Source organism: Ochotona princeps, chromosome 5, assembly GCF_030435755.1.
Source record: "Ochotona princeps isolate mOchPri1 chromosome 5, mOchPri1.hap1, whole genome shotgun sequence".
NCBI lineage: Eukaryota > Metazoa > Chordata > Mammalia > Lagomorpha > Ochotonidae > Ochotona > Ochotona princeps.
Window position 1 is genome coordinate 60,945,926 of NC_080836.1, and position 18,058 is coordinate 60,963,983.

The 18,058-nt window shown below is 37.9% G+C and overlaps 1 protein-coding gene across 3 annotated transcripts in view; it reads right to left on the bottom strand.

Moving 5' to 3' along the window:
* The window catches only part of PDE1A (phosphodiesterase 1A), a 224,180-nt gene that overhangs the window by 28,144 nt on the left and 177,978 nt on the right, over nucleotides 1-18,058 (bottom strand). For all 3 annotated transcript variants that reach the window (XM_058664694.1, XM_058664695.1, XM_058664696.1), the window contains exons 8-11: nucleotides 15,190-15,315; nucleotides 12,146-12,247; nucleotides 11,929-12,049; nucleotides 213-294 (exon numbers count right to left, since the gene is read on the bottom strand). In XM_058664694.1, the coding sequence (XP_058520677.1) occupies nucleotides 213-294; nucleotides 11,929-12,049; nucleotides 12,146-12,247; nucleotides 15,190-15,315 (431 nt within the window). The remainder of the gene's footprint in view (nucleotides 1-212; nucleotides 295-11,928; nucleotides 12,050-12,145; nucleotides 12,248-15,189; nucleotides 15,316-18,058) is intronic.

Below are 18,058 nucleotides of genomic sequence, written 5' to 3' on the forward strand. Positions count from 1 at the left end.
GAGGTGTTTCTAGAACATTACTAGAGAGGTAAGGGTGAGGATTCCTCTATATATGGTTCCCAAATTCTTATTCAGCACCATATTGCTCAGTCTAAAGGTCAAATTTATCATGGGAATGCAATGAGATTTCCATGGCAGAGTTTGAACTGCATGATGGATACATTGATACCTGACAAAAATATGTCCACTTTCAAAGAGCACTCCAATATTACCTATTTGTGACTGGGCCACCATGGTAGACTTCCGATCACAGAGTGGGGAAAATGGAAGCCCTAATTCAGCTTCTTTGTCTCCCTGTGGAAAGAGAGGCAGGAAAAGTTAAGGTTATCAAAGCCTTAAAAAAAATCACACATTCCTATTCTTAATCGTCACTACTTCCTAAAAAAAAAATATGCAAAACCGAAATGTTCAGACTTCTTTGGCAGACATTTACAAAGGGAATATTTTCAGCACTGGGACCTTCAGCTTCACTATCGTAACCCTTTCACTGTAAGAAACTTTGCTCCTTTAAATTTTCTTAAGGCCTCATAACATAGTCATCTCAGTGCATTATTTGGCATTTAATTAGCAATCCAGTTCAGAGAGCTTTCTGCTCTATTTTTAAAATGCCAAATATATCAGTATGTCCACAGTGTCAAGTTTGTGACATTAGGCTGTTTTATGATATTAAAAGTATATGAGGGGGGTAAAACAAGATGGTAGAATAGGGTAAGGACTTCTTAAAACTTATTGTGGGCATGTATAAGACACACAAAGGTTTCAGATTTTGGAACACTCAGGATTTCACTTTAAAATTAATCTAGTAGGAAATAAGATGGCAGAATAGGGGAAGGGCACATTTAAACAGATGGAGAATCATCAGCCAGGGTGAGGCAGAGAGGACAGATTCCAGGAAAGAGAAGAGGACAGGCTGATGGCAGGCCCAGTGGGGCTGAAGAACCACAGCAAGCTTCACAGGCACCGAGCAGGAGAGAACTCACTTCCGGCATAAGGCATTGCATAGTACTGACTTGGCATCCTATGGGTCTCACCCAAAATAGGTCCGGGTAGCCCTCAGACCTAATGGTCAGCAGTTTCTGGAAAGCCCAGCACCACTGACAACCCAGAGATTCAGGACATCTGGAGTCTCCCTAGTGTCAGGCACTGCTTAAACTGGAAATAGGAGAACAACTGTGCAGGCAACGGTGCAGCCACCGCACAGGTTCACAGGGAGTGGAAAGCAGTGGTCCAGGAATGGGGGCTGTGGAGACCAGGGCGGAAGCCTAGCACAAGAGCCCAGGTCTGAAACTTGCCAGACGGAGTGGCACCAGAGACTGCAAATGAAGATGTGGGTACTGAATGCATTCAGTAAAACTGACCTGTCATCAGTGGATGACTCAGCTTAGAAGCTGGCCCTAAGGAGAGGAATCTGCTAACCAGAACAGTAATGACCAAGAGCAAAAGAAGAGAAAGAGACACAATAAATATAACTGATACCTCTCCCACAAAGGAACAAAAGCCTTCGTCAACCCCAGAGTTAACTGAGGAAGACATCGAGGAAAATGGGGTATAACGATTTCAAAGTCTTGTTATAAAGCTTCTTAACAACAATGAGAAGTATATACAGGAGTCCAAGCAAACTCAGGAATATATCACACAGGAAATAGCAATACTGAATTATTAGACATGAAGGACACAATGGAGCAAATTAAAAATTCAAAGTAACGCCCCAATAATAGAATGAGTGAGGTACAAGGAAAAACATCAGAATTGGAAGACATTTGCTTCAACAATGGTGAAAAAAATAAAAAACCTGGAAGAGGAACTGAGTCAAACTAACAAAGTATTCAAGAATTAAAAGACATTTTTAAAAGGCCAAATATGAGATATGGGAGTTCCTGAAGACATAGAAAGAGAAGCTAAGTAAGAAAATGTATTCAATGAAATAATAACAAAAAGAACGGGAAAACAAAATAAAGCAGGGGCACAGAGCTCCCAGAAGGATTGACAAAAAGCGATCTTCATCACAACACATGATAATCAAGCTCTTTTCAGCTAAACATGAGGAAAAGATCCTTAAATATGCACGTGGAAAAAAAAAGTCAACATATAGAGGTACCCCAATCAGATTCACAGTTGAGCTCTCACAGGAAACTCTACAGGCCTGATGAGAATGGAGTGACATATTCCAGATCCTAAGAGGAAAAATATTGTCAGCCCAGAAAAACTTGCCCAGCAAAGCTTTGCCTTGTCTTTGAAATTAAATTCTCCCACAGTAAAAAAAAGTTGAAAGAATATGCCTCTTCTAAACCTGCCCTACAAATAGTACTTAAAGATGTTCTCTTGTTCTCTTAGCAGAGAAAAGGAATAGCACCTACTAAATCAACAATAGCACCTCCAAATCAAATGTGGAGAATATCCCAATAAAACAACATAAAACAAAATCAAACTATGAACAACCCATTGTTAAAATGACAAGACCATACTAGTACCTATCAATGTAAATCCTGAATGTAAATGACTTAAACTCATTGATTAGGCATCACAGGTTAGTGGACTGGATCAAAAGCAAAGTCTATCTATCTGTTTCCTACAGGAGGCATATCTTACCAATAAAGATATGTGGAAATTGAAAGTGAAAGGATGGAAAAAGATACTGCAGGCTAGTGAAAAAGAAAAACGAGCTGGTGTAGCCACTCTTACATCAAATATAGAAATTGATGTAAAAATATTAAAAGAGATGAGGTTAGGATACTACATAATGATTAAAGGATACATTCAGCAAGAACAGATCACCTATTTCTTCTGATGTTTTACCTTTCATCTCCAATTTTACTTTGTTTTTCTCTCTTGTTTTTCTTGGCTAATCTGGCTAAAAGTTTGTTTTGCTCATTTTGAAAAATGGCTCTTTCTTGTTGCAATTTGTAATTTTTTGGGTTTCAATTCCATTTATTTTTGCTGTGATTTTAAAAAATCATTTCTTGATGCTTATTCATTTTTTTATTTTTTATTAAGTCCTTGAGATGTACTATTAGATCATTTATTTGAAATATTTTTTGTAAGCACATGATGTTATAACTGTCCCATTTAAAATTGTTTTTGTTACATCTCATGGGTGTTGATATTTTTGTTTATTCAAAAAATTTTTTCTGTTTGTTTTCAAATGACACATATGTCAAATAGTAGCATTAGTTTCTTCAAGAAGGTTCTTGATTTTCTTTTTTGTTTCATCAATGACACATTAGTCATTCCGTAGTATGTTATTTAACTTCACACTGTTGTAATGAACTCCCACTGAAACAGTTAAATATATCTTGACAATAGGATGCTGTACTTTCTGACATTGTCCTCAGTTACAATGTCAGGATACACTTAAATGGCAGAATACACTTCATAAACTGATTATAAAGGACTACACTATTGTAATAATATAGGGGAAACCAGTGGGGAGAGAGATGATTTTGGGAGGGGGAAGGGAAATCCTAGAGCCTATGGAATTGTGTCATAAAATAATAAAATTAATTAATTAAAAATAGTATATGAGCGGGGCCTAGCGGCTAAAAGTCTTCGCCTTGAATGCGCTGGGATCCCATATGGACGCCGGTTTTAATCCTGGTGGTCCCGCTTCCCATCCAGCTCCCTACTTGTAGCGTGGAAAAGCAGTAGAGCACAGCCCAAAGCTTTGGGACCCTGCACCCGCGTGGGAGACCTGGAAGAAGTTCCTGGCTCCTGACTTCGGATGGCACAGTACCGGCCGTTGCAGTCACTTGGGGAATGAATCATCGGACAGAAGATCTTTCTCTCTGTCTCTCCTTCTCTCTACATATCTGACTTTGCAATAAAAATAAATCTTTAAAAAATAGTATATGAACATTCTAAAACATTTTTCTCATCATTAGTCAAGTCTTATTAAATAGCCCCTAAAAGGTAATGGACTACCTCAGCACTTGTAAATTCTGTGTGCATAACTGTATTCTAACACATTGTTCTCAAAGAAATGAAAATGTAATGACTTTTTACTATTATTTAAATATTATCTACAGAATATTGAGCCTGTTTGTCAAGGAATTCCATTTACGTTCACGTTTAACATCATGAGATACATCTGGATTTTCGTCACCTCAAAATAAAGGTGAGTGTTGGGCAAATCTTCATGACTACAAGGTTTATGAAACATTCATTCATTGCTTTGTGTTCAAGGGGATGTTGTTAAGAAATAAACAGGAGAGAATTTCCTGTCCTTCCCTTTAGTTTACCAGCTGAAACCGTGTTTTCACTACATTTTTGCACAGTTTATTAGCTTTTTATCTTCATCACATACAACAATCTTGCACAGGACTCAGTATCTGCTAAGGGCTGGAAGTTTCCTTCTACTTGGTTTCCTCTGACAGCACTTTATCTTGATGTGCATAACGTTATTCAGTCTAAGTCTTTGAGGTCTCGGTGACCAAGACTCTTGTCAGGGGGTTCCCCTTGGGACACAGTGTGTTGTGTGCCTATGACCTCCCCCATAGGCCAAGCAGGCAGAGATCCAAGGGCGATCTCCCACAGCATGCAACTGGTTTTATTGGTCAAGGACTGGTATGCCACTTGAGAACACAAATATATTACATATAAAGACATTTTTATGTTTGTCCCTTTGGTAGACCCAACAACGAGTTAGGGCTGGAAGAGGTATTGGAACGATTTAACTTCCATGAGCTAACTTTTGCAGAGGATTGCATGTTTCTGAATGAGAACTTTTTACTGTCAGACTGGGGTTTCCACAAATATACAGTTTGAACTTCTTATACATGAAATGATAGGTTAATATTATTTCTATTTGTTTCCTGCCACCCACTTTAATTTAGATTAAAATTCTACTAAAGCATATTCAATGCTGTAGTGCATTAATTATTCAATTTATGTATAAATATTTCAAAGTGTTATTTATTCTTTTAAGATAAATAAAAGCCACAAAAACAGGATTAGCTGGGCTTTGGAGCTGGACTATGTCAGCCCTAAACAACCAACAAGGATGGGATAGAATTAAAACAGAGGGGGAAGATATAGAGGCAGTTAGGGTCCCTGAATATAAAGCTGATTAACTTTGCTATATGCCACTTCTCTTCCATCAAAATGAACTCATGATCACAGCAGGAAGCACTCTGTAAGAAAGGTTATAGTTCTGGAAAGCCATGCTTTCCATTAAGGGTAAGCCTTCAGCAAAACCAAAAGTATAGATTTAGAAAATCAATAACTTGGAGCAAGTTCCACGGTGCAACACATTCATCCTCCACCTAAACTGCCAGCATCCCATATGGGTGTCAGTTCACATCCCAGCTGCTCCACTTCCCATCCAGCTCCCAGTTTATGGTCCAGGAAAGCATCTGAGGATGGCCAAAATCCTTGGAAGAGCCTCTTGGCCTCCTGCCTTCAGGTTTATTCCACTACAGCCATTGTGGACATTTGGGGAATTAGATTTTTCTCTGTCTCTCTTTTTCTCTGTAAATGTGCCTTTCCAATGGAAACAATTTTCTTAAGAAAAAAAAATATTCACATGGCCTGGTGTTTAAACTGATGGATGCAAGTGGTTGGAACTAACGCCTCATGCAGTTAGCACCAATGAAAAACATTCCTGGATCTCAGCATTGTGTCCCTGGGGCTGGGCCTAGAGGTGAACGGAAGAGAAATTGGCCTCATCAGGAAGGAAACACAAGGCAACTTGGTGTGTTCACACCTGTCTTAGCAGGTTTCCTGCAAGGTTGTTGAAAGGGCAGCCCTAACAAAAGCATTGAAATTGTTTTTGGTGCTTTCCTAACTGTGTTAAATGCTCTGGCAGCTATCAGCATTATCAAGTGACTTTAAAATTCAGTGACTTGCCACTTGTTTTTGCATTTCTCTGAAGCCAAGCAGTCCTTACAGCTTTCAAACAAATGAAGAAGATAGAATAGACAAGCACAGAAATCTTGGGCACCCTTTTGCATTGAAACCTTGTGTTAGGCCCCGAAAAGTTAGTAACACTCACAAGCCTTTGCCCATAGGCTTAGAGACCACACAAGGCTAGGAGCAGATTTTGAGGGAAAACTAGTTCTGTCAGAAAGCCAAATTAAGGGTCTGGTTATCTTTGTACAACATATTTATGTAATTTAAACTATCTATAATGAGCTTTTTCAATTCTCTGAAAAAGACTCTCTTAAATTCTATCAAAGCCCCAAGAACTGGCTAAATGTCTGACAAATAAAGCAACTAAAAACATCTACCTTTAGTAAAATTTATATGATAAAAGTTTATTTTGTGTTATCAACAATTTATTCAACTTCAGAAGTCCCTAAGTAATTGATATTTGCAATGCTTTCATGACTCTTCACCTAGAAGCACTTATGTTGGCACTACTACCCTGGCTCATAGCTGAAGTGTTTAATATTATACAATTTCGGAAGTGATATCTATTACTTTTATGCTAGATTTTTGGCTGTGAGTATTCTAATGTATTTGGTAGAAATTTAATACATTGTCAGTGGAAATAAAATTGGTTTTGAAATGACACACTCTATACTGTTTCTAGCAACACGAAATACTGAACTGTGTACAGTTACACATTTGCCATTCTTTGAAAAAAGCTTGTATTTGCAATTATTAACTTGATTAGCCCTTATTAATTAAATTTTTACTTATTTTTATTAGGAAGGCAGATTTTCAGGGTGAAGAAGAGACAGAGAAAGCTGCTCCATCTGCTGATTCATTCTACACACAGCTGTAATAGCCTGAACTAAGCTGATCAGAAGCCAGGAACCAGGGACCTCCTCTGGGTTGCCCATGCTGGTGCAGGGTCCCAAGGCTCTGGGCTATTCTTCACTATTCTTTCATGTCTCAAGCAGAGAGCTGAATGGGAAGTGGAGTGGCTGGGACAAGACCAGATACCCACATGGGATGCCAGTGCTGCAAAGTGAAGGATTAGCCGGGAAGCCAGACTGCTGGCCTCAGGTAATGCACATTTTGCTCATCCTGTATTAGAATGTTTGGAATTGAGTCCCTGCTCTGTTTCTGCTTCTAGCTTCCTGCTAGCAGTATTGGTTTAAGTAGCTGGACCCCCATCACCCACAAGGGAGATTCTGATTGGGTTTCAAGCTTATTTATGTTTGCCCAGTTCAGCTCCAACTGTTGCAGATATTTGGAAAATGAATTCGTGCATGTATAACATGTCTCTTTATTTTCCTTTCAAATAAAATTTTGCAAATACATTTTTAAAAACTGCTTTAATTTATGTTTGATTTTTTTTGAAGGAGTGGGAGTGCTGGAACCCCCAACTCTGATCGCAGGTCAGTCATAGCAGAAACAAATGGGATGTCTTCTGAATTGACCTGTGACAGACTGCAGAGTCAGCGTGTGGAGCTGTGTGGACACTGCCAGAGAGGGAACCAATCAGACTGCCAGGTATCTCGTGGCGGTTCTGAACATGCTTTCAGATGAGAATCTGCTCTACCTACTTCATCTCCAACTGATAATTCAAAAGTCATAAATAAGCATATTTCTGAGCTATAAATTCTGTATATGATCCTCATCTTCTTATGCTACAGTTTCTCATGGTTTTCGAGTGTGAGGCTAATGCAGTTGTACTAGGGACTGGTGTAAACTGTCTGAATTTTTAAGAGTGATACAAGCAAACTGGTTTATACTGCATTCCAGAAATATACTATGCGTAATAATTCTAAGTTTCTATTTAATCCTATTTCTTGAATAAAATGAGCTTGGCAGAAAAGTTGAAAATAAATGGATTTATAGATTGAGTATCCCTAAATCCATTTGTGCATTTGTGAAATGTTAATATACATACACAGCACTCCTCTTGTTTTTGGTATTTAAAAAAAATTCCACTCACACTGTTCCGATTTTTTGAATTGGCATTCTGTCTCTACTTTTGTTCCAGGCCTATTAAAGGAATTCCAAATCTGGCTCCATATTATGTAGAGAAAACGAAATTCTGTAAATTGGTTTTAAAAAAATTGTGACTGAATTTAAATTGTTTCTAAAATTGTGTCCAGATCCATTGTAGTTCAAGTTTGATTATGTAACAATAAAATATTTCAATCAATGGCTATCTGATGGTTCTAGAGAGAACTTAAAGCATAAAACAGACTACAGGAATCAATGATCACTTTTTCCTCATTTCACCTCATGGCATAGCCCTCCTGCATTCATTCTGGCAGTCTGTTCTTTACAATCAGCCTGAGGCAGAGGCAGCAGAGTAAGACCCCTAAGCATCCCTGCTGAGAGATGAAAGCTAGGGCTTATCCTTGGGCTTTTTTTTTTTTTTCATTGGTTACATTGCATTATGTGACACAGTTTTATAGGCACTGGGATTCCCCCCACCCCTCCCCAAACCCTCCCCCCATGGTGGATTCCTCCACCTTGCTGCATTACCACAGGTCAAATTCAGTTGAGATTATTTCATTGCAAGCATTTACCAAGCACAAAGTCCAACATCCAATTATATTTCCAAGACACTTTCTTGAGCATCTGCTTGAATAACATGAAAGATTTTATCCAGGAAAAAACAATAAGTGTTCACCTTTATACTACAACAGAAGACTCTGATGAATTCATTGGAACGCCTTTAATTTCCTTCAAATCTTCTAGCATAGACCAGTGAATTATACGACGAAGAAAAAAAGTTCTAAGTATTTATATATATATATTTTTCTAAGTATATTTTGCATGAAGGAAGGAATCTATGTACAAATTGCCATATAAGCATGCGCTTTTCACTAAGATAAAAAATTCCAACCACCCAGGCTAGACACAAAATAAGAAAGTATCTATTGGTACACTAAGTCGGGAAAACGATAGTTTCACAGATGGCTATGCAAAGAAAAGCCAAGAAAACACAGGCAAAAACACTGCCGTCCTGAGTTTCTACAACATCTGCACAGATACACAGAATAGCTTATATTAAACATATTCTGAATACACATCACAACAAGTTTTAGATTCATTGCTGTATCTACCTCCCAAAGGCTTAAATAGTTGATATAGTTAAGAATAATGATGCTATGAGATTTATTGAGCTGAACTCAAGAAAGCATTCTACCTGCTGAAGTTCAGTATCATGTCTTAGTTTAAATCTCATACTGATAAACTGCTTTGTTTGAATAAACATCTGGTGTATCACAGTTGCTTGCTTTAACTCCATATTCTGTTTTACTAAATATTTTTCTGAAGGGTGTTTGAAAGTTATTCCTCCTTTAAAATCCAGAAACTGAAAAAAAAAGATGTTTCCATAGTAAGTTCCTTTATTTAAAGCTAAAGTCCTAAACCAATCTGTGATGATGTGAGGAGGTTTTAATGTTGGGAGAGATGAAGTAATGCTAACAGAAGATGCGCTGATGTCAGGGTAGTCCACATAGTTATGCTTTCTTGCCTCTTCTTTGGACTGTTCTGCACTAAGTACTAAGAACATTCAAGCAAATGCTGTCCATGTCTGAATACTTTGACATTACACAGAATCTTGTTATTATTCAATGTTTTTTTTAAAAAGCTAGTCTTCCTTATTTGGTTTAACATAGAATAACATGAAAAAGTACACACAATGGAAATAAAAAATATCTAATTAGACTCATGTTCCTTTCACAAGATTTAACCTTTCATGTTGGATGTATTTTGATTTCCGCAAGTAAGGTACTTGAAACAGTTTACTAGGCACAAACATTGACAAACAGTTCCACCCACCACAGGCTTGCAGACTATGTTTGGTAATTTTTTTTTTAATTGAAATGGAACCATTCTTTTTTTTAAGCTTTTTAAATACTTTTTTTTTTTATTGGAAAGGCAGAATTACAGAGAGAAGACGAGACAAAGAGAAGGATCTTCTGCTTGCTGGTTCACTCCCCAAGCAGCCATTGTGGCCAGAGCTAAGCCCATCTGAGGTCAGAAGCCTGGAGCTTCCTCTGGGTCTCCCATGCAGGTACACGGTCCCAAGGGCTTGGGCCATCCTTGAGTGCTTTACCAGGCCACAAGCAGGGACTTGTATGGGAAGTGGAGTTGCCAGGATTAGAACTGGCACCTATATGGGATCCTGGTGCATGCAAGGCAAGGACCTTAGCCACTAGGCCACCACACTGGTCACTATGCTTTGTCTTTTCTTAATCATATAAATTGTACTTATCTGAGACAGATACGGGGGCATGGAGAGAGGGGTAGGGATAGATGGACACACACACACACACACACACACACACACACACACACACACACACAATCTTTCATGCTTTGGTCACTCTCCAAATGCCACAATATCCAGAAAGAGACTGGGCTGCAGCCTAGAACTGAATTTTGATCTCCCACATGAGTAGCATCAAATCAACTTCTGGAGTTGTTGTCTGTTGCCTCCCCGGGTTTGAACTAGTAGGAAAATAGATCAAAAGTAGAAGTTATCAAATCCATCACCTCCAATATGGATAGTGTCACCCCAAGGGGTAACATAAACATTGCACCAAACCCCTACCACTCAAAACTATTTGTACTTATTTATTCTTATTAAAACATTTGAATTTGCAAGATGATTCTCAATATGAAACATTACTTTAAGATCAAATCATGTTTCCATTCACAATGGGAGCCAGGAAAAATATTCCTCCAGATATAGTAATGCATTTGAAGTTTGTCTTCAGAATGGGTTTTACAAACAATGAATGAACTTTCAAAAGAAAGAATAGTAGTGAGAAATGAAATCATCTGAAAATTCAGACATAAGAGTTTCTTTGAGTGGTACTATGATTTAATATGTAATATTTATGATATCTCTTCTGGGTTCCTGGCACAGAACTTCACCAACCTGTGTAATTTCTGGAGCAGAGAGTTTTTTTTACATGAATGTGGCAACTTTTGGTAGCTCCTGTAGACTGCCTCAGGATTCATCACATGATTATAAGTGTGGGATTTGGAGCTGTTTGGCCCCAGATTGGAGGTTTAGCTGGAGAATGAGTTCAGTCACATGGTCATGAGTACTGATGAGTATTTGTATCACTAGGGCTTGGGTGGAGCTTCTTGGTCAGAGAACCCATCAACAGGCCAGATGGTAACACACCATTACTTTGCTAGGAGAGGGCATGGAAGCTCCAGGTTCAACAACTTCCAGACTCATTCAAAGTACCTCTTTTAGCTGTGCCTACAACAGTATCCTTTCTAGTAAAGCTGTCACTGTAAATGTAAGACCCTATTGAATGCTAAGCGCTGTTCTAGAAAACTACAAAGCTTGAGCAGTGTTGAGAAATTCCAAATCTATAACTGTTTGCAAAAAAAGTGCTTGTGTCTCATGACCATTCTAGTGATTGACATCTGAAGAGGAGCAAGTTTTATGGAATCCTGCACCTTACCTTGTAGTATTTGAGGCTAACATTGAATGGTTAGTGTTACTCGTGTATGGCTGTATCCCATTTGGGGGTGAGAGGTCATAAAAGGGACACTCTGGAGAAAAAAATGTATCCTTGTGTCAACATGGACTATTCCCCATGTGCAGGATTGCTTTCTTACCAACATTTCAGTTTTTTTAGATGAGCAGGTGCATGTCCACACCACTACGAGTGATATTTTTTGGTCTCTATTGCAGTTATGCACATATGACTAGATTCTGATATGCAGAAGTGTTGTACATCCTCCTTTCTCTTTTTACTGTGGAAGTCATTTGCTCTCTGCTCTTCAAGCTGCCTCTGGAGCAGGTAATAATTCTAACCCTTCCTAACTTCCTGAGAGTTCATTTTTAAGCCCTAAGACTTGACTCCTTAAAGTATATAATACACAACACAGGATTATTTATCTGGAAGATCAACATTTCTGACAAAAATCCTCACAAATATCTTGTAGAGCGTTGATGATATGAAGTTGTCAGCTCTGGATTCTGTTTAGAAACAGAATATGTCAATATGCAATGTTATTATTTACATAAACATTCAAGTAGTGTGCAAGAGGCACCTGTAGGAAGAACTCCTCCATCAGGGCCATGGTCCACCGATAATGCAGGTTCCAGGATTTGGCTGGGTGGCTGATGTCGGCTGCATGAAGAATCAGAGACATAGTTTTGGCTCTATCAATCCTGTCAAACCAAAGATGCATTCAAATTATTGAGCAAAGTAAATGATTTATAGCACAATTTCATTAAGTTTTAACAAGATAAAAGAAAATGACCTACCCTTCAGGCTGCTGCAAACTGTTTCTTATGTTTTTAATTTGCTGAAAGTGGCCTGACATGTCTGTAGATAAAACCATTTCAATCACGAGATTCCGAAGATCCCTGCAGAGTCATCAAAAGGAGATATCTTCAGCTACCCTTTATTGTTCTAAAGTGGAACTGTTCCTTAATTATCTGTATCACATTTTAGTCTTCTTAAGGGACATGAACACAGAAGATGACACTTTTTAAATGTAAAAGTGATTATAAAAGTTGGAGATTATTTTACCCTTTAATTCTCATTAATTTAAGAAATTACCAGCAAAGATCTGTGAGTGACAGAGTTTAACATCCCTTTAAAGGAAGATAATGTCCCTTCCCACTAACACCATTACAACCTCTCCCTGCCCCCATTTCAATTCCTAACTATTATTTTTCTATCTGAAAATATTTTTAGCCATTAAAGCCATAACTTGAAATATAGTATTTGTATGCTATGGAAGCAAACATATATCCCAATGGGATTGAGACCATTCTAAATCCATATAATTAACAAAATGAAAGGTCTCTTGTCTGTCTCTGAGAAGTGACACAGATAAAAAAGGCTTGTATACTCAAAGCTGATATTGTATTTTTTTAACGAAATTACTACTATTAACAAAATCAGTATTACTTGTGTAGTATTTATTCAGCATAAGCACTGATTGCAACTGTATTGTATTTGCTTTGCATGCAATTAAGACATTAAATTTTCTTTAGATGAGAGAGTACTAATGTTTGTTATCAGGGAAGATGGAGTGCTTTGCTTAGTCATCCAGCTACTTGGTGGCTAGGTTAGGAATGAGCCATAAAAGTCCCACTCCTACAAAAGTCCCACTCCCACTAAAGTCCCACTCCCAAAGTTTGGAATAAGGAATAGTCCATCGTAAGAATCCCAGTTTAAGCTTTTGGAACTTAACCCAATATAATAATACGGGCAGAACCACTGGCACTATGGGAGAGAAGGGCTTAGTTACTGAACAGAAAAACAACTAACAGGGTAGGTTGACATTGCCCATCAGTTGGTGCACTTTCCAAACGCCTACAACTAGGGCTGGGACAGATTGAAGAAATGAGCTTCCAGCTGAGTCTTCCACATGGGTGGCAGGCAGTCAAATACTTGGGGCCATCATTTGCTGCCACCCAGGGTGCACAGTAGCAGGAAGCTGGATGGGAAGCTAAATAACAGACTTGATTCTGGATCTTCCAATATGGGATATGGGTATAACAAGCTGCTGCTTAAGACACAGCACCATGACACATCTATCAAATTTGATGATGTAAATTTGCTAAACACATTACATACAGCCTTGTTAAAAAAAAAATCTATGAAAATACCCAATTAGGATTGCTGTTTACACTGAAATGGAAACAGAAAAAAAAACCTGAGAAACAAAAAGCTTAATCCAAAGGAATAACAAAAATAAATATTACAAGTTTTACCTCTTGGAACGATAATCGCTAATGACAAACTATTAATGTTGTAGGGATACATATTCTTTCTGGGGGAAGGGGACCTTGAGAAATATCTCCTAAAATCTCTCCCAAGTTCTACCTTTGCCCATCTATTCTCCACATAGCCTAGCAGTGTGATTGATTTATAATTCCTTTACAATTAGTTCATTTCTTGACTAGGTTGGAAAACTTCTAGGGTTACATTTTGCTGCAGCAAACTTGATGAAAGGCTTCACCAGGTCCCAAATGAAGCTCCCCATCTTCCTTGACCCCCAACCTTTCAGTATTTTACGAAGCTGCAAATATTAGCTCATATCTGAAATTGGACTAGGAAACCAGGGAGCTTTAAAAGTAATTCTGAGGTTGGTAGTATGTTTTCAAGCCTGAGATTTACTATGTTAGTTTATTTTGGTTTTAAAAGGCAGTTCTTTGGTCCAGCGGCTAAAATCCTCGCCTTCAACGCCCCGGGATCCCATATGGGCTCCGGTTCTAACCCCGGCAGCTCCACTTCCCATCCAGCTCCCTGCTTGTGGCCTGGGAAAGCAGTTGAGGACGGCCCAATGCATTGGGATGCTGCACCCTTGTGGGAGACCTGGAAGAGTTCCTGGTTCCCGGCTTTGGATCGGCGGCTCACCAGCCTGTTGCGGCTCACTTGGGGAGTGAATCATTGGACGGAAGATCTTCCTCTCTGTCTCTCCTCCTCTCTGTATATCTGACTTTGTAATAAAAATAAAATAAATCTTTAAAAAAAAATAAAAGGCAGTTCTTGAGATTGCGTCACTTTTCTTCTGGACTTTTTTTTTTTAAAGTTGCTTTAAAAGTATAATGATAATGAGTTCTTATTATGATATTTATTAAAGATGACCACAACACAGTGTGCTTTTTAAAAACTTTTGTTTCTGTATGAGCTGCCCTCAGGATTTTATGCTTTTCTGAAGTTCATCCTTACGAACTCAGTGTCCTTTTCCCTTTATTTACTAAGTGCAGTTTGAGACTTATGACAATAAAGGGATTAGAATGAGAAGAGTCAAAGTTAGGTAGAATGGTGGGTTAACATATGGTTACTTCTTTGTATGACAGCAAGTATCATCGTTCTATGTCATTTAAACAAACAGATGCCTTGGGGAAACATGGCATTTCCTGCTATACTAGGATCATTTTCGTGTATTTTATTCTTCCCCCTATCAAAGTAGTGGAGCTTAAAAATTTTTAAAGACACTTTGCTTATATAGAAAGATAACAAATGAAGGAATAAATATGATGATAACATTTTGAATTAATATGTTAATAATATATACCATGCCCAGCTCTGTTGAAAAAAAGTGTATCATTGTGTCTCTAGATTTATTTTACATGGTGTGCTAATTCATGTGTGTGGAGGCTGAATTAACTTGGAATATTTCAACTCCATTGACTAGATCCTGATTCCTGAACAAAATCCCCTATGTACTTATCTTTCTTAGGTAAATAATCAATGGTAATTGAGTTTGCAGTATGCTGGTGAAGGTATTGTATTTCGCTGTTTACATCACATGATCTTTTCCCTAAGTTAGGTTCCCTCTGAAACTCACCTCCAATCATCTTTAGATAGATTTATTAGAATATTCATCTCTTCTTCTTGCATGAGTCGATAAGCTGCACTCACATGGTGATTCTCAAGGACAGAGCGATCGTTATACAAGATGGCGACATCTGACCTAAGAAGTAACACAAAATACCCAGCTGAGGATGTCTTTACACATTATGCATGTCCAGGTAAACCAATTCAACTTTCAAATTACTTTGTGAGATAAAACCCTTTAAATGAAATCTTAAAGTTATGGAAGTACTTAGTTTCTTTTGTCAGAACTATATTTCAAAATTTTCATAGGCTTTGTTTTTTTAATAGCAGTTTTAGGTTTACAGCAAAATTGTGGGAGGAGTACAAATATCATTTATCTTTTGCTCTCACATATGTGATCTTCCCCATTACCAACATCTCCCAAAGAGTGCTTTTTGTGTGTTAAGATGAACTAATTCTTATGGATCATTGTTACCCAAAGTGCACATTTTGGTGTTGTACATTTATCAGGTTTTGCCCACAGATAACAACATGTGACTATCATCAAGGTCTCATATGAGGACTTTCATTGCTAAAAACTCATCAGCTGTGCTCTGCTCTTCATCCCTTTCTCGACTAACCATTGATCTTTTCATTACTTCCATGGATTTGATTTTTCCAAATGTCATCTAGTCAGAATCACATGCTGTCTTCAGAATGGCTCCTTTCAATGAACATTCACTGAAATTTCCCCGGTGTCTTTTTATGCCAAGATATTTCTTTTTATGCCAAATATGTTTCTTTTTTTTCACTGAATAATGTCCCCTGGCTGAATGTACCACAATTTACTTATCCATTTGCCTACTGAAAGAAATTTTGGTTACTTTCAGTTTTGTGGGAATTGTTAATAATACCGGTTTAAATGCCTTTGTGCAGTTTTTTGTATGAACATACATTAGTAATTCCATATCAAGAAATGCAATTTCTGCATCATATGTTTAGGAAACTGTCAAACTATTTCCCAAAGGTGGTCATATCATTTTGCATTCCCACCAGTGACAAACGAGAGTGGTGCCCTATATCCTTGCTGTCATATACAATTGCCACTTCTAGAGTTTGTTCATTCTTCTATGTATGTAGTGGTATTCCACTGCAGCTTCATTTCCCTGGTGACTTCTCATGTGCATACCTTTCCATATGCTTATTTGCTATCCACACACCTTCTTTACTGATATTTCTAATACTTTGGCCTATTTTAAAAATTGATTCTTTCCTTGACTTTTAACTATTCTTTGTACTTTTCAATAACAATTCTTTATAAGCGATCTCTTAAAATATTTCCTGCCACTGTGTCTTATCTCTTCCCTCTTTCAATAGCTTACAGCAGAATAAGTTTTAATCTTAATGGAATTTAGCTTACCAATTTTTTCTTTCACAAAGTGAGCCGTTGGTAACATATTTTAAAAGTTACTGCCACAGTTTAGTGCAAAGGCTCAATGACTAAATCCTCACCTTGCAAGTGCCAGGATTCCACGTTCGTGCTGCTTTGTGTCCTGGCAACCCAACTTCCCATTGAACTCCCTGCCTGTGGCCTGGGCAAGTAGTGAAGGATGGCCCAAAGTCTTGGGACCCTGTGCTCACGTGGGAGATTTGGAAGAAGATCCTGGCTCCTAGTTTGGGATCAGCTCAGCTTTGGCCACTGAGGCCATTTGGGGAGTGAACCAGAGGATGGAAGATCTTTCTCTTATTCTCTGTTTCTCTACATATCTGGCTTTCCAGTAAAAATAAACAAATCTTTAAAAATAAATCTTAAAAATCACTGCCAAATCCAAGGCCAACTAGATTTTCTCTGAAGTATTTTATGTTCTTCTGTGATACCTCTAGCTTTGTGATCTTTGCAGAGTTAATTTTTGTGAGGGTTGTAGGGTCTGTGTCTCTGTACCTTTTAGACTGTTCTAACAGAATATCTAGGACTGGGTAGTTGATAGGGAACTGATGTTTCTCACAGTCCTTGAGACCACACTGTCCAAGTGCTGGTGAGATTTTCTTTTTGCATTGCCACATGAATCACGTGATAGAATGCTCAGACTACAAAAGTGAACATGCTATCACCAGCCTTTCCTCTTCTACTGTTACTGCTTCAGTGTAAGCTGTGACATTAGGCAACATTCAGTGTTCTAACCTTGCACAATTATGTTGGGTCTTTGGTCTGTCCACCATTTAGAACCCTTTTGTCAACACACTTAATATGAGTTGCTAAGATTTTGATTGAGATTTCATCAACTGTATGGGTCAATAAAGCATTATGCATCTTTTATCTGTATGTTTTGTTTCATCTTTCCATGACTACAAAATATTTCTGGATTTATTATTTTATTAAAATTGTTAAATTTTCCTACTATAGAGCTGAGCATATTTGTAAATTAAACTTAAGGATTTCATTCTAGAGGTACTAATTAAAAAAATATTGTGTTTTCAGCTTCAAATTCTACTTGTTCATTGCTGTTAACCTTGTGTCCTGCAACCCTGCCATAACCACGTATTAGTTTTGGAAACGTATTTTGATTGCTGCAGTTTTTATACACAGAGGATCATATCAAACATAGAAAGGATAATTTCAGCCTTTCCTTCCAAATATGTGTTGCCCCTCCACTCTTGTGTTGCTCTATAGGACTTTCACGGTGATGTCTAATATCCCGAAGTGACAGGGAGGGTCTTGCCTTGTTCTTAAACTGAGTGGGAAATTTTAAGTATGACGTTAGCTGTAGGTTTTGTGAAAATATTGTTTTTGTTTTATTATTTACTCTTAAAGTGAACAAATACATGTTATAAATTATGTATAGATGCTGTCAAAGATGTATACATTGTCAAAAGCCAAATCAAGCTAACGTGTTATCATT